The sequence below is a fragment of the Melanerpes formicivorus genome, unplaced genomic scaffold (genome assembly GCF_026170545.1).
Source record: "Melanerpes formicivorus ecotype bairdi unplaced genomic scaffold, bMelFor1.0.p_v2 SCAF_51, whole genome shotgun sequence".
Taxonomy (NCBI): Eukaryota; Metazoa; Chordata; class Aves; order Piciformes; family Picidae; genus Melanerpes; species Melanerpes formicivorus.
This window is the reverse complement of record NW_027142403.1, coordinates 2,931,313-2,953,023: the sequence shown is the minus strand read 5'-3', so window position 1 is coordinate 2,953,023 and position 21,711 is coordinate 2,931,313. Positions and strand designations below refer to the sequence as shown.

General features: G+C 45.5%; 1 protein-coding gene across 1 annotated transcript in view; it reads right to left on the bottom strand.

Annotated features, from left to right (window-relative positions):
• The window catches only part of NME7 (NME/NM23 family member 7), a 102,059-nt gene that overhangs the window by 63,190 nt on the left and 17,158 nt on the right, over nt 1-21,711 (bottom strand). The window contains exons 2-6 of the mRNA XM_068160645.1: nt 20,462-20,569; nt 14,851-15,017; nt 7,835-7,945; nt 4,547-4,597; nt 1,496-1,703 (exon numbers count right to left, since the gene is read on the bottom strand). Of these exons, the coding sequence (XP_068016746.1) occupies nt 1,496-1,703; nt 4,547-4,597; nt 7,835-7,945; nt 14,851-15,017; nt 20,462-20,569 (645 nt within the window). The remainder of the gene's footprint in view (nt 1-1,495; nt 1,704-4,546; nt 4,598-7,834; nt 7,946-14,850; nt 15,018-20,461; nt 20,570-21,711) is intronic.

The window sequence follows — 21,711 nt, the reverse complement described above, 5'->3', positions numbered from 1 at the left end:
GTATATGGTACTTGGCAACTTACTAGGTTTTCCAGGGCAGGTGTCTTTCCAGATGTGCTATTGCAGCTGTATGAATTTCAACAGAGAATAGGCTGTGATCAAGGAAGCAACAACAGGTATCTCTTCCTTGCTGGTCTAAAGCTAAGGTCATGGAATCATAGAATGGCTATAGTTTGAAGGGATTTTAAAGATTATCTAGTTCCAACCTCTCTGCCATGGGCAGGGACACCTCTCTGCATAGGCCAGGTTCTTCAAAGCCTAATCCAGCCCTATCTGAAACACTTCCAGGGATGAGGCACCCACAGCTTCTCTGGGCGATGTATTCCAGTGTCTCACCACCCTCATAGTAAAGAAATTCTTCCTAGTGTCTCATCTAAATGTATCCTGCCCTGGGTTAAAACATTTCCCCTTGTCCTATTGCCAGAGACCCTTATAAAAAGTCCCTCTCCAGCTATCCTGTAGGCCCTCTTTAGGTACTAGAAGGCTGCTAAAAGGTCTCCCTGGAGCCTTCTTTTCTCCAGGCTAAACAGACTCAACTCGCTATGCCTGTCCTTGTAGGAGCAGTGCTCCAGCCCTCTGATCATCTTTGTGATCCTGCTCTGGACCCTCTGCAACAGATCTATATCTTTCTTGTGCTGGGGGCTCATGAACTGAATGCACTACTCCAGGTGGGCTCTCAAAAGAGCAGAGTGGAGGGGCAGAACCATCTCTCTTGACCCGCAGGCCACACCTCTCTTGATGCAGCCCCAGATAGCTTGACTTTTCAGGCTGCCAGCACATATTGCTAGCTCAGGCCTAGTACCTCATCCACCAGCAACATACCAATCAATCATGAGGCAAACTTTATTCTTGCCATCATTATCAGCATACCTACCCCACAGCAACACAGTCATCTTAATTCTGCAGAGATGCTAGTAGCATATATAGCCCAGTCCCAGGGCTTTTACTTAGCACTAAGGAAAAAATACACTGCAGACACAGCAAAAGGCAACCAAACTCCACAAAGCCAAGTCCACTGTATTACCTCTCAAAGCACAACACACTACAAAGTGGCCTGTTTTCATAATTAATCATTCTGAACAGTAACAGCAGAGAGAAGTAGGCTGCAGGCAGAGGACTAGTGAGGACTGTGGAGAAATACAGATAAGAGAAACACAGGAGGGCACAAAAGGATTTAATTGTTTAATCCCCTTCTTTTTATGACCAACATTAGGAGGCTAAAAGTAGGCTATGCAAACTAAGCTATTAACTCAATGTTTGTGCTACAAAGAAGCCATTAAAAATGACCAGGCATGCTCTCCTGATCACAGTGCCCAAGGTAGCCCTTTGTGACACACAAGATCTCTGTTTTCAGACAATTTATTTTTCCATGCTAACAAGGATCCATGAAGAATCTAAACTAGTCCCAAGCTCAAGTGGGGGGAAAATGAGGCATTCCTGACCCATCTCTTACCAGATAAAGCAAAACATAAACCTCAAACATTCAAAAACTTACTTGAGCAGCTGAAGCAACAGTATCTGGGCCATGAGCTGCATTTCTTAGGCCATTATGTCCAAAGTTGACTCTGATGCTGTCTGGTCCATCAGCCTGAGCCACTGCAGAGTTTGCTGGCCCCAGTAACGTTTTCCACTTACAAACTGCATCATCTCCCAAGATTTCCATAGCAACAATGGGACCACTTGTTATAAACTGAAGAAGCTCACTGCAAAATGGAAACAGCACATGGTGACCCACAGTACAAACTAAAACCACCAACAACATACGATCCAGTGAAGGTGCTCAGAACTCAGCTTGGCAAAGCTTTGAGCAACCTGATCTGCCTTTGAAGATGGCTCTGCTTGAAGGAAGAAGTTGGTGTAGGTCATGTGCAGACATTCCCTTCTCATTATGGCTACAGAAAAAGAACCAGATAATACAAACTCACTCCTGCTCCAGGGTAGTATGTTAGATTTCAAAAGAATTTCTGAAAAGATCACCAGTGAAAGAGACCCTGCTAACCATTTGCCTGACAGGAACAGTTCCTAAGCATCTCTCTTCTGCACAGCAGGATTTCAGGAGCCTCAAGCACGACCTGTGTGTGTTCCCCACTGACATAACTTCAGCACTGCTGTCAGGATGCATTGCTTCATCATCAGCATGCACTGAAATGCTGCCCTGGAAATGGGCCAATGTGGTCCCCATCCACAAGAAGGGTCGAATGGAGGAACCTGGAAACTCCAGGCCAGTCAGCCTGACCTCAGTGCCAGGGAAAGTGATGGAGCAGATTATCCTGGCGGCAATCCCATGCAGAGCTACAGGCTGGGGTCAGAGTGGGTGGAGAACTCCCAAACAGAGAGGGACCTGGGGGTGCCAATCGACAGCCGCCTGAATATGAGCCAGCAGTGTGCCCAGGTGGCCAAGGAGGCCAATGGCATCCTGGCCTGCATTAGGAATAGTGTGGCCAGCAGGAGCAGGGAAGTCATTGTGCCCCTGTACACTGCACTGGTTAGGCTGCACCTTGAGTCCTGTGTCCAGTTCTGGGCCCCTCAGTTTAGGAAGGACATTGAAACACTTGAATGTGTCCAGAGAAGGGCAACAAGGCTGGGGAGAGGCCTTGAGCACAGCCCTGTGAGGAGAGGCTGAGGGAGCTGGGATTGTTTAGCCTGGAAAAGAGAAGGCTCAGGGGTGACCTCATTGCCCTCTACAACTACCTGAAAGGTGGTTGTAGCCGGGGGGGGGTTGGTCTCTTCTCCCAGACAACCAGCACCAGAACAAGAGGACACAGTCTCAAGCTGTGCCAGGGGAGGTTTAGACTCAAGGTGAGGAGGAAGTTCTTCACCGAGCGAGTCATTCGTCATTGGAATGTGCTGCCCAGGGAGGTGGTGGAGTCACCATCCCTGGAGGCATTCAAGAGGAGATTGGACGTGGCACTGGGTGCCATGGTCTAGTCATGGGGTCTGTGTTGATAGGTTGGATTCGATGATCCCCGAGGTCATTTCCAACCTTAGTTATACTGTGATACTGTGAGACTGTGGCTATGGTGATGTTAGGTCGATGGTTGGGTTTGATGATCTTAGAGATCTTTTCCAACCAAAACCATTCCATGACATTAAAGCCAGGACAAGTTACACAAACATAAAGAAGCCACACACAGAAATGCCGTGAAGACCTCAGTTCTGCTGGGCTGAGACTGCTTGTTTAGGATTCAGTTCCATGTCTTACACATAGATACACCCAATTTAAAGACAAAAAAATAAAGCCATTTCTACAGCACTGCTTATCATGCAGACTAACCCTGAATCTTCAATGCTTTCTTAAAAATCAATCCTTTAATATGAAAAAGATCCTTCTGGAAACAAGCAGAATTGCTATTTTCCCCTACTGACTTTTACTGACTAGTGAACTTGCCACCAATACCTGAATTTAAAGATGATATGGTGCTAAATACTAATGAGTCAAAGATTTCACATCACTGCCTTCAAGATTCTTGTTCTCTTTGCTGTGTAATGCCTTATAACTATTTGTTTCTGAAATTCTGCACAGAAGATGTAGCCAATGGGACTGCAGGACAGGAAACAGGCACATCACAGGAGAAAAAGGCTACAATTCCTCAGATAGCTACCATTAGTGTAGATAGACATCTGTGAAATAACCCCACAGGTAAAATTCTTGGTCATTTATCAGCATATTCAAGCAGGCTTACTCAGCAAAGAAAAGGCAATTCTCAATTGTCTTCTGATCTCCAACACGGTCAGACACAGCCTGGGGCCACGTCTCCAAGAAGAGCTTGAGTTTGGACCCACAATATATCAGCTGCTGTTGCAGGAGAGCAGCTGGCAGATCCTAATACTCAAGCATTCATAACAGTACTGAAACCAGGCCTCTTGACCAAATCAGTGCAAATCCAGGTTTCAACTTGTCTGAAAAGCACAAGGCAGAGCTGCACTCTCTTTCTAAAAGAGGCAATCTCACGAGTTCAGAGGGAAGGAAAAAAAGATGTTGGCACTTTCAGGTGAAGCAGAAATGATACAGTCTCTGGGTCGTAACCACCAATTTGGGCAGTGATGGAAAGACCAAAGTTTTTCATGTCAGGTGGAGCAGTCTAGTATCATGGAAGCTTTGTCCAAAGGCAGCAGTACAGCAAACAACTGCCCCCTGCACTACCCTTTCAGTTACTTATGATTTGGGTTATTTGCTACCAAATCAATTTTCACAGCTAAGTGTTCCCCTCCTAATTCTTCATCACCTGCAAGCTCCACCCTGGTCCTGAAGAAGTTCCTTCCCTTAGCTTTGAAGTGCCACCTTGCTAGGAGCATTTTGACTTCTAAGAGACCAAAGGCATTCCCCTGATTTCAGCAGGCTGTAAAGAGTGTGAGTTAAACACTTCAATAGCTGAAATAAGGATCTAGCCCTGGAGGTAGATAAGCAGGGTGCACACTTTGCAAAGAGCTTCGCTCAGCTAAAGAAACTCCTGATTTTCCCATGGCCTTGTGGTACCAAATATGGTAAATTAATCTTATGCATTAAATAAATTAATACATGTCAAACTGAAATGGATATACTTACTTATAAAAAGGTTTAGATTGATGGTCTACATAGAAATCAGCTGCTTCTTTTCTGAAAAAGACATAAAAATAGATGTATAGACACATACACAAGCAGTGTTTCACAGGGCTCAGTTTGGGTGTCAGTCTCATTTAATATCTTGATCAATGATCTGGATGAGGAGATTGTCACCTGTGGGACAGCAATGTGCCCTTGTGGCCAAGAAGGCCAATGGTATCCTGGGGTACATTAAGAACAGTGTGGCCAGCAGGTCAAGGGAGGTTCTCCTCCTCTGCTCTGCCCTGGTGAGGCCACATACAGAGTATTTATTGTGTCCAATTCTGGGTTCCCCAGTTCAAAAGGGACAGGGAACTACTGGAGAGTGGCCAACAGAAGGCTATAAGGATAATTAAGGGAGTGGGACATCCCTGTTGGAAATGTGTTTTGACCTGCAGAAACAACCTGCTATTTTTTCTGGTTTCTGTGATTTTGCTCCCTTTGAGCAGCACTCTTCACTGAAAGAAATTACCTGCATGATTTTCAAACAGCAGATTCCAAGTATGAACAAAGGCACAGCTCTGCTACCTGCCGTGGAACTTTTCACATCTCTCCCACGTGCAGTTCAGACTTAAGCCAAATATTGCCAGAGGAAAGAAATAACCTCAAGAAGAACCTCAGAAGAATCTAATTTTCCTAGCCTGGATAAATATTGGAGCAGCTTTTTTATCACAATGACCACCTGCTTATTGGAACTTAACAATTCCTGGTTTGCTGCTTTCAGTTCACTAAAAGCATCAGCATTCAAAGTACTTTCATTGACCATACAGCTCTTCCCTTCCACTTCATAACTAGGGCAGAAACAGGATTTAACAGTTATGCTAGTCACAGGAATTCTTGACATCTCAAACTTCAAACCTACCCTCTGCAAAGAGCCTCAAGTTTTTGCTTCCATTTCACTATTTCACACGAAAATCCTCTTCTGAGGCTAATTCACCAAATCATTTTGGAAAGCAACCATGAAAAACATTTTGCAAATGGATTAAGTATTATAATCCCTGAACACAAAGAAATATTTGAGGTGTCTGGTTTTGAAACAATCTGAGCCCTGCCACTCAGTTATGAATTCCAATTTCAGTAAATATAAAACTGCAGCTGGGCTGTGTGACTTGGTGCCATTTACAACCTGGGTCCTTTTATATTTCATCTCCCTCATTAGGTCTCTGTTTTTAAAGAATGGAAAACAGTGCTCATCTGGGAACATTAGGCTGAAGTATGAGTCAAAGGAGAGGCTAGAGAGCTGCTCTGTCAAAGCAGGTGCCTGCCCTCACTTTTATATCTTGGCTACAATTTTTACAGAAGACATCAATCTACTTAACAGTGATTGCCAGACATATGTCAGTAATGATCCTTTTAAAGAAAGCAGTCTGCAGAAGAGAAGGCTCTGAGGTGACCTAATTGTGGCCTTCCAGTATCTGAAGGGGGCCTACAGGAAGGCTGGGGAGGGACTTCTCAGGATATCAGGTAGTGATAGGACTAGGGGGAATGGAATGAAGCTGGAGGTGGGGAGATTCAGGCTGGAGATGAGGAGGAAGTTCTTCACCATGAGGGTGGTGAAGCCCTGGAATGGGTTGTCCAGGGAGGTGGTTGAGGTCCCCAGTCCCTGGAGGTGTCTAAACCCAGGCTGGATGAGGCTCTGGCCAGCCTGATCTAGTGTGGGGTGTCCCTGCCCATGGCAGGGGGTTGGAATTAGATGATCCTGGTGGATCCAACCCTGACTGATACTATGACACTATGATGATATCAGTTTGAACAAGCATGCCTGAAGAAATCTAATGATAGACTACCACAGCAAAGCCATAGTTCTATAATTTAAAAACTGCACATTCTCAAGAAACATAGCATATAGTATACAAAGAAACCACAAATATTGGGTGTATTTGAAATAGTGTCTTGAATATCACAGCCTGATCCTGCTTCTATTAATAATTATTTTCAACTACGCAAGACAAGCAAAAATGTTTATCTAGCAATAGGCAAGGAAAGTTCAAGTCTCAAAGTTTCTTCACTTCAGCATGAGTCAACTCTGAAGCATGTGACTTGGCTCAAGAGTTCTTAGGTTCTCAGACAGACATGGAAATGAAAAACCATACAACACACCACTCCAGGATCAAATCTCTCAAACTGCAGGAGAGCAAAACAATACAAAGCCAGCTTGAAACCTTGCTCTTATTGAACCTCATGAAGTTCAATAAGAGCAAGTGCAGGGTCCTGCATCTGGGTCAAGGCAATCCCAGGCACAAATACAGGCTGGGCAGTGACTGGCTGGAAAGCAGCCCTGAGGAGAGAGACTTGGGGATGCTGGTGGACAAAAAGCTCAACATGAGCTCTCAATGTGCACTTGCAGCCCGCAAAGCCAATCAGATCCTGGGCTGCATCAGGAGAAGTGTGGCCAGCACGTTGAGGGAGGTGATCCTCCCCCTCTACTCAGCCCTGGTGAGACCCCACCTGGAGTACTGTGTCCAGTTCTGGAGCCCCTATTACAAGAGGGATCTGGAGGTGCTGGAAGGTGTCCAGGAAAGGGCCAGGAGGATGATCAGAGGGCTGGAGCACCTCTCCTATGAGGACAGACTGAAGGAGTTGGGGCTGTTCAGTCTGCAGAAGAGAAGGCTTCGAGGTGACCTAATTGTGGCCTTCCAGTATCTGAAGGGGGCCTACAGGAAGGCTGGGGAAGGACTTCTCAGGATCTCAGGTAGTGATAGGACTAGGGGGAAATGGAATGAAGCTGGAGGTGGGGAGATTCAGGCTGGATGTGAGGAGGAGGTTCTTCCCCATGAGAGTGGTGAAACCCTGGAATGTGTTGTCCAGGGAGGTGGTCGAGGCCCTGTCCCTGGAGGTGTTTAAGCCCAGGCTGGATGAGGCTCTGGCCAGCCTGATCTAGTGTGGGGTGTCCCTGCCCATGGCAGGGGGGTTGGAACTAGATGATCCTTGTGGTCCCTTCCAACCCTGAATGATACTATGATACTATGACATGCAGACATGCCAATAGCAAACACTGCTGAATTGCTGAAGCTGTGGTAGTCATCCTAGATTGGTAACAGAGACATTGCATACTTAAATCACTCATACTTTAATATTTTGCTTAACTCTCTACATGCTTTCAGGAACCTACATGATTATGAAACTTATGAGTCTACCCTCTCTTACTCACTCGAATGGATTTGATGTGTGGAACACAGGATAGTTTCAGAGAATATTAAACAGCATGAATAACAGTAAGCTACAACAGAGCTAACCTTAAAAATTCCTTACCTTGAAAGCATCATCATTTTGGCCTTAGTTATTGTAAACCCTGCATTAATAATGATATCAATTAGGTCTCCAAGCTTAGGCATTGCATCAGGTTTAATCAAAGCCAGGGTTCTGGAAAAAAACAAAGTAGATACAGTCAAGACTACTTTCTTTAGAGGTTTTGGTATGCATGTGTAGTTTATATGCAGGGGGGGGAAAGGAAGGGGGAAAAAAACAAATCACATCAAAGAGAAATTCTGTCACAGTCAGGCATCCTAGTCCCAGTGTCTCTTCAATTTCCACACTGCTCTTGAATGCCTGCACAAGACATTAGTCTGACAAGAACAAGCTTTGCACATTACAATTTCCTCTGCTTTTAACCAAAGTCAGCCCACAGTGCTCCACCAGCAGTTGTTATTTACTGGCTTTTCCCTTCACCCTCAGAGCAAATAATTTGACCACTTCTCCCTAACTAGTGTGCATCTCTACAGCTCCTCACTCTTGGCTCTGAGTTAGACCACAACCAATTTGCTAATGTCTCCCTACACTTGCTCAGGCCCCCTTTTCCCCCTGAAGTTAATCATTATACAGAGAAAAATGAAGCTGCTAAAATTACCTATTTAAAAAATACGACTTAAGTGTGTCTCCTGCATAAAACTTCAAGTGAATGATTGTTTTCTTATTACTCTTGAAACATTTGGAGGCCTCAGTGAGAAGAAGGCCCTGTGGTGCTTGGAACAATACAAACACTCCATGGCATAAAACTGGCACGCCAAATAGCTGTCACTGTTAATAGACACAATAAAAGGTTGGCAGTGGAGGTGCTGCAGCTCTTGTACTGCCTGACAGCTATATTCTAAGGGATACCAACCCATAAAATCTCTACACTATCCCCCACATCTTTGTTTCCAAGTACATCCTGTCTTCTTGATAATTATCTCTTTACACTGTACATCCCCAAGGCTAGGAGTGTTTTATTAGCGTGCTTTGCATAGCACCAAGCACACCATCAACACCAAACATATCATTAATCAAACATAACAAGCACAAAAAGAAGGTCCTGTAAAATGGCATCTTCTATTTGTGTTCAGCTGGGGGTGAGTCAGCTTCAAATGTGCTCAGCTTACAAATCAACAGATTTATTCAACCCTGCAGCTCAAGAACTCCATGCCTCTGACAACCCCAAAGAGCTCTTGCCATCTTTTACACACTTTTATAGAGTTTTTTATTGCAGTACTTCCTTAAATGAAAGGCAAAGAACTGCAGTTTTCTGATTTTATATGCATGGAAAGCAGCCTTGAGGTTAGCAGAAATATACTCAAGTCAGAGCAAATGTACTGAGGTTACATGAGATGGACAAACTTCCACTGCATTCACTTTGAACTTGAAAGTGACCCTAAATTGACAGATGCTTTAGGAACAGGCAGACCTCACAGCAAATCTAAAGGAAGGGTGGTACTGGGACCAGGAAATAGGAAGGGAAAGATTTCAATGTGTGTGACATTTCAGACCTCAGAAACAAACAGAAGCTTCCTCAAGCATCAGGAAGCTCACATACACAAACCAGTTCAGGCCCAGATCTATTGGGAAATGTGCCACAAAAGGCCTGGTGGACTAAGTGTGTAGCTAGAAACTGCAGCACAGCAGTCAGCCAAGCCTAAGCTTCAGTACATTGCAGGGCAAGCTAAAGTTGGTTTAACCCCATCTTCAGACCAGGGAAGGCCAACCTCTGGCCAACATTCAGCAGAGTCTACCACCACACTCCATGGAGCCTACAACCCACAGCCTGTTCCACTATTCCCCAAGGATTTCACAGCTCCACCTCATTTTGTGACATTATTTATCACCTGACAGTGTGTCATGTGCTCTGAGGCACACGAAGGGGAGCAGTTTTGTGCTTGAGCCACACAGTCACACCATGCATGACCTCCATTGTGGCACAAGAGTGTCTCAACTCTGTCATTTACTATAAACAGTAAGGATCAAACCACTGGCATGAGATCTCCAGCGCTGCTTGCATTGCCTTGAGGAATACCTCTTTGAATCTATATTATTGCACAGGCTATTTGAGACAAGACTGCTAATGCTAGAAATAAATAGCCCTGGCTTTTCTAATTTCAAGCCTTCTAGTAAAACTGTAATTCCTACCAATAGGTAATGAAATATTGCATTATGAAGCAATTTATGCAGAAGCCATTAATACAAGCTGCACCAAGCAACTCCTAATACTTTTTCTCTGACTCTGAGAACTTTAGCATTTCAGTGTGAGCTTCTCAGAGTGTAATTGAGAATGCTGAAGACTGTTTCTGAGATTGGATTTTGATTCATGCACCCTATTTTTAGTTTTAATTAGGAATATGTTTCTTGCAGTTTGATATGATGCAGTCTGTGAAGTACACTCTGGAAGTTTTATGTCTAGGAACAAAGAAGAAAGCATGAATATTGTGCTCATTTGCTTACATTTTCAGAGGGGCTGTAAAGCAGTACTGCAGTGAGTACTGGAACAACAGAAGATGGGAAATGATCAAAGGAACAGCACACAATGCACACTGTGGCTATGCTTTCAACATCTACTTACTTCTAGTAATAGGACTGCTGCACATACAGTAGCTTACATCTTATAGAGGAAGAAACACTGATTATGTCAATGACTAGAAGCATAAGAATCACTTATCTCAATCAAAAAGACAAGAATTCAAACCTATCTGGTTGAGACAGAAGCTTTCTAACACCATTTTCACAACCACACTGCAAGCAGTCTACTTAGACAGGACACTCCAGTCATGCTAATGTTTACCTCAGGTAACAACCACCCAGGATCACAAGTGAAAGAACAGAGTGGTTCCTAGAACATGTCTTAAGAGGAAAAGCTGAGAGACCTGGGGCTTTTTATTCTGGAGAAGACTGAGAGGAGATCTTACTCATGTTTATAAGTACCTGCAGGCTGGGTGTCAAGAAGATGGGGTCAGTCTCTTTTCAGCGGTGTCCTGTGATAGGACAAGGAAGTTCCACTTCAGCATGAGGAAAAACTCCTTTACTGTGAGGGTGCCAGAGCTCTGGAACAGGCTGCCCAGAGAGGTTGTGGAGTCTCCTTCTCTGGAGACTTTTGAGACCTGTCTGAATGCATTCCTGTGTGACATGCCCCAGGTGACCCTGCTATGGCAAGGGGATTGTACTAGATGATTTCCATGATTCCCAACCTCTATCATTCCATGATTCCTTATGTGATATACTTCAAGTGAGCACATGCTTACTTACCCTTTTTAGTCACTGTCTGTAACCTTATGATACACCAGGAAAGGAGTAGGGAAGAGCACCACTCAAATATAGCTGCACTTAAAACTTGTCACAAGACTTAAGAAAAATAGCTGTAGAAATTGAAGCTCCACAGAGCTGTCTTAATTTTAGCCTAATTATAGAGAGGATTTCTGCAGATCCAGGCTCTTTCTACATACCTGCTTTGCACCTCGTGTACCTAAAGTCACATTCACTTGCCTTCCTGAGAAAAAAACAAAGGCTCCCTAATTCCAAACAGTCAAGGTTTTTTTTTATACATTCCTCAGCCTCCCTCAAAGGCCTTTGCTGAGCCTGCACAAACATCCAGTGACCCAAGAATGCATTTCCCCAATCAAACTAAACTGCTGATAGCCCTGTACAGCACAAGGGTTAAGAAAAAGATGGGGAGACATCCTGCCTTCTACAGCATCCTTACAATTGTTAATACAATTCCAAGTGCAGTTTGTTTTAGGAATTATCACATACTGCAGAAACTTGACTGGAATTTAGTAACTGTTGTCAAACCTGCTAGGAAGAGGCCGAAAAGACAAATACCTCATATGCAACTGTTTTGCCCAAGGACTCTGTTAATATGACCCTGTTTACCCAGTGAAAGCTTCTATAAAGAAGCTGGATTTTGAGGATCCCTTGCCTGCTTAACACACCTTTCACTACCTTCCTTTGGGATATTCTGAATATGTAACACCACTTGCATATCTATGTTATCTTTCAGCCCACATTCCTAAAATGCTTTCCAAACAGCTGAGATGTCATAAATTCCCTTCCTTCCTTTGTAGAGCAGTAGAGAAATTCCCCTCTTCCCAGGACCACTTCGTTGACACAAGCATAGTGCTGCTGTATAGACAGCAAATTTCCTTGCCAGAAGAAAATGGGGGTTTGTCACAAACTGCATCAGCACCAGGGCTTATGCTAGTCTAGGCAGAGCAGAAAGTATACATCTGTAAAAAGTTACAGTGATGTAAAACCCACAGAAAAGATAAATGTAATCTACCCAAGGCTCCACTGAGGAATAACCAGAATCATAGACTCATTTAGGTTGGAAAAGACCTCCAAGATCATCAAATCCAACCATTAACAACTCCAAAAAGTCCACTGCTAAGCCATATCCCCAAGCACCACATCTACATGGCTTTTAAACACCTCCAGGGATGGTGACTCCACCACCTCCCTGGGAAGCCTGTTCCAATGCAAATTTCCTACTGTCCAGCCTAAACCTCCCCTGCTGCAGCTTGAGGCTATTCTCTCTTGTAGAGAGAAGGTAGAGTAGCCACATACATAGAAGCTTCCCTCTGGTCCTCTGGTTTTCTTTACCTCCTTTGCTACTCTTTCATTATGTCCAACTCTAACTTGGAGAAAAACTACTTCTGGAAAGATCCCAGGTCAGTCATTAACATGGCAATATTTTATGAGGTTAAGACAATAGTCTTAAGGAATAGTCTTAAGGAATAGTGTGGCCAGCAGGAGCAGGGAAGTCATTGTGCCCTGTACTCTGCTTTGGTTAGGCTGCACCTTGAGTACTGTGTCCAGTTCTGGGGCCCTCAGTTTAAGAAGGACATCAAAACACTTGAGCGTGTCCAGAGAAGGGCAACAAGGCTGGGAAGAGGCCTTGAGCACAGCCCTATGAGGAGAGGCTGAGGGAGCTGGGATTGTTTAGCCTGGAGAAGAGGAGGCTCAGGGGTGACCTCATTGCCCTCTACAACTACCTGAAGGGTGGTTGTAGCCAGGAAGGGGTTGGCCTCTTCTCCCAGGCAAACAGCACCAGAACAAGAGGACACAGTCTCAAGCTGCGCCAGGGGAGGTTTAGACTCGAGGTGAGGAGGAAGTTCTTCACCGAGCGAGTCATTCGTCATTGGAATGTGCTGCCCAGGGAGGTGGTGGAGTCATCGTCCCTGGAGGCGTTCAAGGGGAGATTGGATGTGGCACTTGGTGCCATGGTCTAGTCATGGGGTCTGTGTTGATAGGTTGGACTCGATGATCCTCGAGGTCTCTTCCAACCTAAGTGATACTGTGATACTGTGATACTGTGACAAAGAGGTGTGTTAAAACTTGAAACCCCTCTTGCATGTCTAGTTATGTACAACTGTTCAAAAGGAGTTCAAAATAAGGGCAGTGAGTGGGAGGGAGGAAGAAAGTAGGTGAACAAGGTTCATCACAAAACCACCTCTAGGAAAGCAGTCTGTGCTCTTTCTAAGAAAAGCTGGAGGAAAATTATCAAGATGTATCAATCTGCAAACTCAGAGATTAATTGCACTGTGGTCAAACTTACATTCCTTGCAAATTAATCTTATTAAGTATCTCCTGATCTTTTTGTTCCTGGATGGGCTCTCAGAGTCTTTTCCAGAGCAAGTCTTTCAATCAAAAGGAGATTGAGTCTTCTCTGCATTCATTATAAACAAAATTTGCCTTAACAAGTCTATAGGCTTTAGTGATGTTCTCACTCTATACTGAAAAAAAATCTCAGAAACAAACTCCACCATAGTGGGAAAAACAGTAAGAGTGGGAATGAACCTTTCTTTCCTGTTCCTACTGGTTTCAGGTACTACTAAGAGTAGATTGGATTGTTAAGGCACTGGGCTTCTGCATAGATCCCAGAGAGTCAGAGGTTAGTTAGATCCAGGCCTTTCAAGCATGCAACACATCAGAATCACCCTATCAATTATGCCACAATACAATCTACAAATCACAAGAATCCTACTGCTGCCTGCCCTGGGGAAGTATCAAAGCTGAACAGGACCCCTGCTCTCCTGCACCCCTTCTTCTCTCTCAGAAGACCTAGAGGAAGGAGCAGTTGACCACCACGGAGAAGCATTTACCATTGGGCAACAGTGGAAGTCATGGGTTTGCCCTAAAGCAGGGGCCACTGTGCTTCTCTCCAGCTATCAGTATGCCAGATCACTTCAAACTGCACACAAACTTGCAGCTTTCTCCACCTCACTCCACAGAACCACAGAATGGCCTAAGTTGGAAGAGACCTTAGTGATCATCTACTCCAATCACCCTGCCATGGGCAATGATGCCTCTCTACCAGAGCTGGTTGCTCAGGGCTTCATCCAAACTGACCCTGAACACCTCCAGGGATGGGGCATCCACAACCTCCCTGAGCAATCTTTTCCAGAGTCTCACCATCCTCTTAACTGAAGAACTTCAAACTAAATCTACTATCCCTCGCCTTAAACCCCCTCCTTTTCCTATAGCGAGATAATCTTACATTAGTCCTTCTCCAGCCTTTCTCTAGGTTCCCTTCAGGTACTGGAAGGCAGCTAAAATGTCCCCCCACAAAGTCAGCTTCTCTTTAGGCTGAACAATCCCAACTCCCTCAGCCTATCCTCCTAGTAGAGGTGCTCCAGCCCTCTGATCATCCTCCTGGCCCTTTCCTGGACGCCTTCCAGCACCTCCAGATCCCTCTTGTAATAGGGGCTCCAGAACTGGATGCAGTACTCCAGGTGGGGTCTCACCAGAGCTGAGTAGAGGGGGAGAATCACCTCCCTTGACCTGCTGGCCACACTTCTCTTGATGCAGCCCAGGATCTGATCGGCTCTCCGGGCTGCAAGTGCACACTGAGAGCTCCTGTTGAGCTCCTCATCCAGCAGCACCCCCAAGTCTTTCTCTTCAGGGCTACTCTCAACCCAGCCTGTATTTGTGCCTGGGACTGGCCCAAACAGTAGAGCAAGCCTATCTCATTTCCAGCTGTTTTGAAACCCCAACTGCAGAGGAAGGTTTCAAAAGCGAGGCTTTGTTACCTCTCCTTGCGGCTGCCCAGCTTGCGGGCCGTGTATTGGTCCCCGTAGTCCAAGATGGAGAGGTGACGAGAGAACACAGTGATTTTGTTGCCCACAAACAAATCCTCCAGGTGCAAACTCTCGTACTTGGTGCGCTTCAGGAAGGTGCGATGGTTCTTCACGTCGTACTGCAGAGAAAGGAAGATGAACATTCACCATAGCAGGAAATTCAAGCTCTGGGCAAACTCCATTTTCACTCTGTTCTCAGAAAGTCTCACAGTACTGTGGGACTGACTCTGATCAGGGTTTGCATCCTGGAGAAAAGACTCTGAGGAGATGGAATGGAATGGAGTGGAGTGGAGTGGAATGGAATGGAATGGAATGGAATGGAATGGAATGGAATGGAATAGAATAGAATAGAATAGAATAGAATAGAATAGAATAGAATAGAATAGAATAGAATAGAATAGAATAGAATAGAATAGAATAGAATAGAATAGAATAGAATAGAATAGAATAGAATAATAGATCAGACCAGGTTGGAAGAGTCCAGCCTATCATCCAACACCATCTCATCAACTAAACCATGGCACCAAGCACCCCATCCAGTCTCTTCTTAAACACCTCCAGTGATGGCGACTCTATCACCTCCCTGGGGAGCCCATTCCAATGGCCAATCACTCTCTCTATGATGAACTTCTTCCTTACATCCATCCTAAACCTCCCCTGGTGCAGCTTGAGACTGTGTCCTCTTGTTCTGGTGCTGGTTGCCTGGGAGAAGAGATCAACCCCCACCTGTCTATAACCTCCCTTCAGGTAATTGTAGAGAGCAATAAGGTCTCCCTGAGCCTCCTCTTCTCCAGGCATAGATGCACTCCAATACCTGAAAGGGACCTACAGAATGGCTGGAGAGGGACTTTTCACAAGGATGTCTATCAACAGGGCAAGGGGAAGCTGAGGGAGAGTAGGTTTAGACTGGATCTTTGGAAGAAGTTCTTCAATATGGGGGTGGTGAGGCTCTGGAATAGGTTACCCAGAGAGGTTGTGGATGACCCTCAGGTTGTTCATCGAATCGGACAATCATAGAATGGTCTGGGTTGGAAGGGACCTCCAAAGGTCATCTAATCCAACCCTCTCTGCAATAAGCAGGGACATCCTCAACTAGATCAGGCTGCCCAGAGCCCTTTTGAGCCTCAGCTTGATTATCTCCAGGGATGGAGCCCCAACCTCCTCCCTGGGCAACCTGTTCCAGTGTTCCACTACCTTCATGGTAAAGAACCTGTTCCTAACATCCAATCTAAATCTACTCCTCTCTAGTTTGAAGCCATTGCCCCTTATCCTATCACTACAGGCCTTTGTAAACAGTATCTCTTCATCCTTCCTGTAGGCCCCCTTCAGGTACTGGAAGACCACTATTAGGTCACCCTGGAGCCCTCTCTTCTCCAGGATGAACAACCCCAGCTCCCTCAGCCTGTCTTTGTGGCAGAGGTAGCAAGGATATGGCCTTGATCAACGAGGTCTAGCTGAGAGGTCTCCCTGCCCATGGCAAAGAGGTTGGAACAGACAATCTCTAAGGTCCCCTCCAACCTAGGCCTCCACATTCTATGATCACTAAATTGATTTAATTTCTAATCCTTTGATCTTAGGAAAACTTAGAGGACTAAACAGTTAAAAATGTCTTCCATTTAAATAAGAGCAGGCTGACAGCTGTCCACATTTTTTTATCATTTGCTTGTGCCAGTTCAACCTGTGATAAATGGTTCAGGTGCCTAGTGGATACCTCTGTTCAGTCTTACTGAAAGCTTTCCCTAGCAGATCAGTGCTGTTTCACAGACTAATGGCTTGCACCAGTAATGATACACACTCTGGCAGGTCTCCTTCTCAGGGCATTGCTCCAGTGAGACTATGCTTTATTTGACTGCATAAGACTCAGAATTAGGGATGGATGGATGACTGCAGTACTAGGTTGAAATGTACTCACTGCCTAAAGCTGCAAGCTCAAAGGCCTGTCAGGACTATTCAGCTCTATATCATCATTCCAAGCAGGAAGCAAGACATTAATGTGTAGTTTTCTGGGTGGGCTGGCAAAGACAAAAGGCAACCTGCTGAACAGTTTCCTCACTGCATGTAGATACTAAAGAGGCCTTCAGTTTCCTGAGGAAATAGACTCCCAAGAAAAGAAGAGTTTTGTTCTCCTTTGGCCAGATTTCCCCTTCTCTGTCTTGAGCTACATGTGCCGTCCTCTATTGCAAGGGTGTATAGACTAGAGCTAAAAGAAAAACAAACAAACAAAAAGAAACAACCATCGCTGGAGGTGTTCAGGTGTTCAGGAGGAGCCTTGACAGGGTGCTTGGCTGCATGGGTTAGTTGATTAGGTGGTGTTGGATAATAGGCTGGATGCAATGATCTTGAAGGTCTCTTCCAACCTGGTTTATTCTATTCTATTCTAATTCCCACCATTTGTGAAGGAAAAAACATAAGAGCAAAAGTTTTGCACTGCATGAATATTTGTCCTGTCAGAGGTTCAGAAGAACTCTAAGTTTCTCCACAATAACCAAAACTGCAGGTCAAAAAAATATATACAACAATAGTTCCTTCTGCTGAAGCAAGGCATAATCCTCCCCTGCTGAAATGTCTGCAGTGCCTCATAGATGCTCCTACTAGATATTTCCTCTATTCAAGTGTGATGGGCTGAGGCTGACCCACCACAGCAGAGGGCACCCAGCCCAAACTGCTACATCAAGCACGGTAGGGAAAGAAATGACAGCACGCTAAGACAAAACAAACAAACCCAAACCACAAACTTGAATTCAACTAGTTTGGTTTTTCTTCCTGAACTTTGCCAGGAAGCCTATAAAATGCCTGGGTGATATTCACATTCTTCAGTATCTTGACTTGATGTCCTTGGCTATTCCACAAGCTATTTCTTGTTTCTCAAGAGGCAAATAAAGGTAGGGGGGAGGCATCTACCTGTCAAAGAATTCTTCTTTAGTGTGGAATTCTGCATCTGTTTAAAAGGCCTTTTTATAAAGCAAATGGTAAGCCATAACAGAAGAATGTTAGATGGTCTGGACTGTTCCTCTCTTGCCCATGTATAATTAGAAGTATCTAAACCAAAATAGTTCTCTGATATGAATCTGTCCCTCTCAAAGATTTCTTCTCTCTTTTTAAGAAACCTCTTGCAGAGATAAAGTTGGTCAGGCTTTACAAATTCCCTCTGAGAGTCATTAACTATGGAAAATTCAGAGAACAGGGCACCTCTTTGTCACTCTGATCATATGGGCTTGCCTGCCTTGGACAAAACTCTAAGCTGTTTTTTTCCAGCTGCAAAGCAAGCAGGAAATTTATTATTCACACTGTCATTTTTCTTCACAAGAACCAAGACATGAAGAACTGAAGAAGAAAAGGAAAGCTGAGGACTTCGCATAACACAAGCCATCAATAGCTCTTCCCCACCCTCAGCTGAGGTGTGTGGTGAAGAGCTATTGTCAGGGAGGTGGGAAAGGGGATGAAACATCTTTCTCATGAGCAAGTTGAAGCTGGCTCATATCTGCTGTCTCCTTTCTCCTGAAATATGTCAGAGGTATGAGCAGGCTGGTATCTCCTCAGGAAGATACTGAACTGGGTACATTCTGCAGAAATGGCAAATAGGTTTTTCTTAAATCCAAAGAAGAATTCTACCTTTGATCTCTGTCCACAAACTCAGCCTCAGAAAGGATTTTGAAAGACTCTTTCTCTAGAAGAGACACACACTTTTGCTTTTCTCAAACTCCTCTTCTGATCACATAGTCCATAGATACTCATGACTATGTACACACCATACTATCTTAACCTAAGAGCGCAGCAGCAAAATACAAGAGTCTACCAAGCCCTGGGTGTTTGGTGATGAATGCATTAATAAGCTCCACAACACCTTGAAAGCTTTTGGTTTTGAGACATCTAGGTGAAATGAACAACAATTTTGCCAGCCTACACATGGCTGTGTAGGAAGATTATTACGGCTCCTGACTGATTAGCTAAACTGTCTCTGGGAAAGAAAAAAGAACAATCCTCACATTTTGACAACTGTGCACACACACAGACTTCATACAAAGAACTAACTTAAAAGGGACAACATCATCACAGAGTTTGTTTAAAGAGACTACAAGGAAAAAGTGCAAAGTTCACAGATGGGTACTATGGTTTCTCTAGGCACTAGATTGGGTAAGTTCACAAAGTGCACAGATGGGTATCATAGTATCATAGGATCAGTCAGGGTTGGAAGGGACCACAAGGATCATCTAGTTCCAAGCCCCCTGCCATGGGCAGGGACACCCCACACTAGATCAGCCTGGCCAGAGCCTCATCCAGCCTGCTCTTAAACACCTCCAGGGACAGCGCCCCAACCACCTCCCTGGACAACCCATTCCAGGGCTTCACCACTCTCATGGGGAAGAACTTCCTCCTCCCCTCCAGCCTCAATCTCCCCACCTCCAGCTTCATTCCATTCCCCCTAGTCCTATCACTACCACAGTATCACAGTATCACCAAGGTTGGAAGAGACCTCAAGGATCATCAAGTCCAACCTGTCAACACAGACCTCATGACTAGACCATGGCACCAAGTGCCACGTCCAATCCCCTCTTGAACGCCTCCAGGGATGGTGACTCCACCACCTCCCTGGGCAGCACATTCCAATGACGAATGACTCGCTCGGTGAAGAACTTTCTCCTCACCTCCAGCCTAAACCTCCCCTGGTGCAGCTTGAGACTGTGTCCTCTTGTTCTGGTGCTGGATGCCTGGGAGAAGAGACCAACCCCTTCCCGGCTACAACCACCTTTCAGGTAGTTGTAGAGGGCAATGAGGTCTCCCCTGAGCTTCCTCTTCTCCAGGCTAAACAATCCCAGCTCACTCAGCCTCTCCTCACAGGGCTGTGTTCAAGGCCTCTCCCCAGCCTTGTTGCCCTTCTCTGGACACGTTCAAGTGTTTCAATGTCCTTCCTAAACTGAGGGGCCCAGAACTGGACACAGGACTCAAGGTGCAGCCTAACCAGTGCTGAGTCCACGGGCACAATGACCTCCCTGCTCCTGCTGGCCACACTATTCCTAATGCAGGCCAGGATGCCATTGGCCCTCTTGGCCACCTGGGCACACTGCTGGCTCATATTCAGGCGGCTGTCGATCAGCACCCCCAGGTCCCTCTCTGTTTGGGAGCTCTCAGCCACTCTGACCCCAGCCTGTAGCACTGCATGGGGTTGCTGTGGCCAAAGTGCAGCACTCGGCACTCGGACTTGTTGAATGCCATCCCATTGGACTCTGCCCATCTGTCCAGTCTGTCGAGGTCCCTCTGCAGAGCCCTTCTACCCTCTAACTGACTAACATCTGCCTCTAACTTAAAACTTGTCAAAATTAATCTCTCCACATGACAGAAAGCTGTAATAAAATAAAAATGATCAATGTGGAAGCTTCTCCACATGCTTTACCTTGAATCTGGACTTCCCCTTTTCTCTCAGTTGTAGAAACAAGAGCACGGTAAGTCCGAAGTTACATTTTCCATACCTGGAAAGGAAGCCACCTGCAGTGGCTTGCCATTTTAGAAACCATTTAATTGAATATCACACTTCTGACTGCAGATTTGATCTCTTTATTCTTACCATTTCAACTGATCCATCTTTTGGATAATAGAGAAGTTCGTAACGCCGAAAGAGTGAAGCGTTTGGGTCGTACCACTCAGCAGTGAAAGCGAACCTGTCATCCTGACTCTGGAAAAAGAAAAGGGGGTTGGAAAGGCTGTTAGAAAAGGAATCCACATTTTATAGGTTAAAAACACACCAATAAAATGAAAAACAAAATCCTGGCCTTTGTTATCAGGAAAGTAAAAAATGAAAATAAAAAAATCACTAGTAAGTATCATAGGATCATAGTATAGAATCATAGTATCAGTCAGGGTTGGAAGGGACCACAAGGATCATCTAGTTCCAACCCCCCTGCCATGGGCAGGGACACCCCACACTAGATCAGCCTGGACAGAGCCTCGTCCAGCCTGGTCTTAAACACCTCCAGGGATGGGGCCCCAACCACCTCCCTGGACAACCCATTCCAGGGTTTCACCACTCTCATGGTGAAGAACCTCCTCCTCACATCCAGCCTGAATCTCCCCACCTCCAGCTTCATTCCATTCCCCCTAGTCCTATCACTACCTGACATCCTGAGAAGCCCCTCCCCAGCCTTCTTGTAGGCCCTCTTCAGATACTGGAAGGCCACAATGAGGTCACCTCGGAGCCTTCTCTTCTGCAGACTGAACAGCCCCAACTCCTTCAGTCTGTCCTCACAGAAGAGGTGCTCCAGCCCTCTGATCATCCTCTGATCATCCCTTCTCTGGACACCTTCCAGTACCTCCAGATCCTTCTTGTAATAGGGGCTCCAGAACTGGAGGCAATACTCCAGGTGGGGTCTCACCAGAGCTGAGTAGAGGGGGAGAATCACCTCCCTTGACCTGCTGGCCACACTTCTCCTGATGCAGCCCAGGATCTGATTGGCTTTGCGGGCTGCAAATGCACATTGAGAGCTCCTGTTGAGCTTCTCCTCCACCAGCACCCCCAAGTCTCTCCCCTCAGGGCTGCTTTCCAGCCAGTATTTGTGCCTGGGATTGCCTCAACCCAGCTGCAGGACCCTGCACTTGGTCTTGTTGAACCTCATGAGGTTGGCTTGTGCCCACCTGTCCAGCCTGTCCAGGTCCCTCTGGATGGCCTCCCTTCCCTCCAGCGTGTCTGCTGCACCACACAGCTTGGTGTGTGGTGCATGTGAGCATGCACAGCCTGCATATCATCTTCTGCTTACCACAGCTGGTGACATCTTTTCACTTGTTATCTATCACCCTTTAAACATGATTGAAACAGCACAG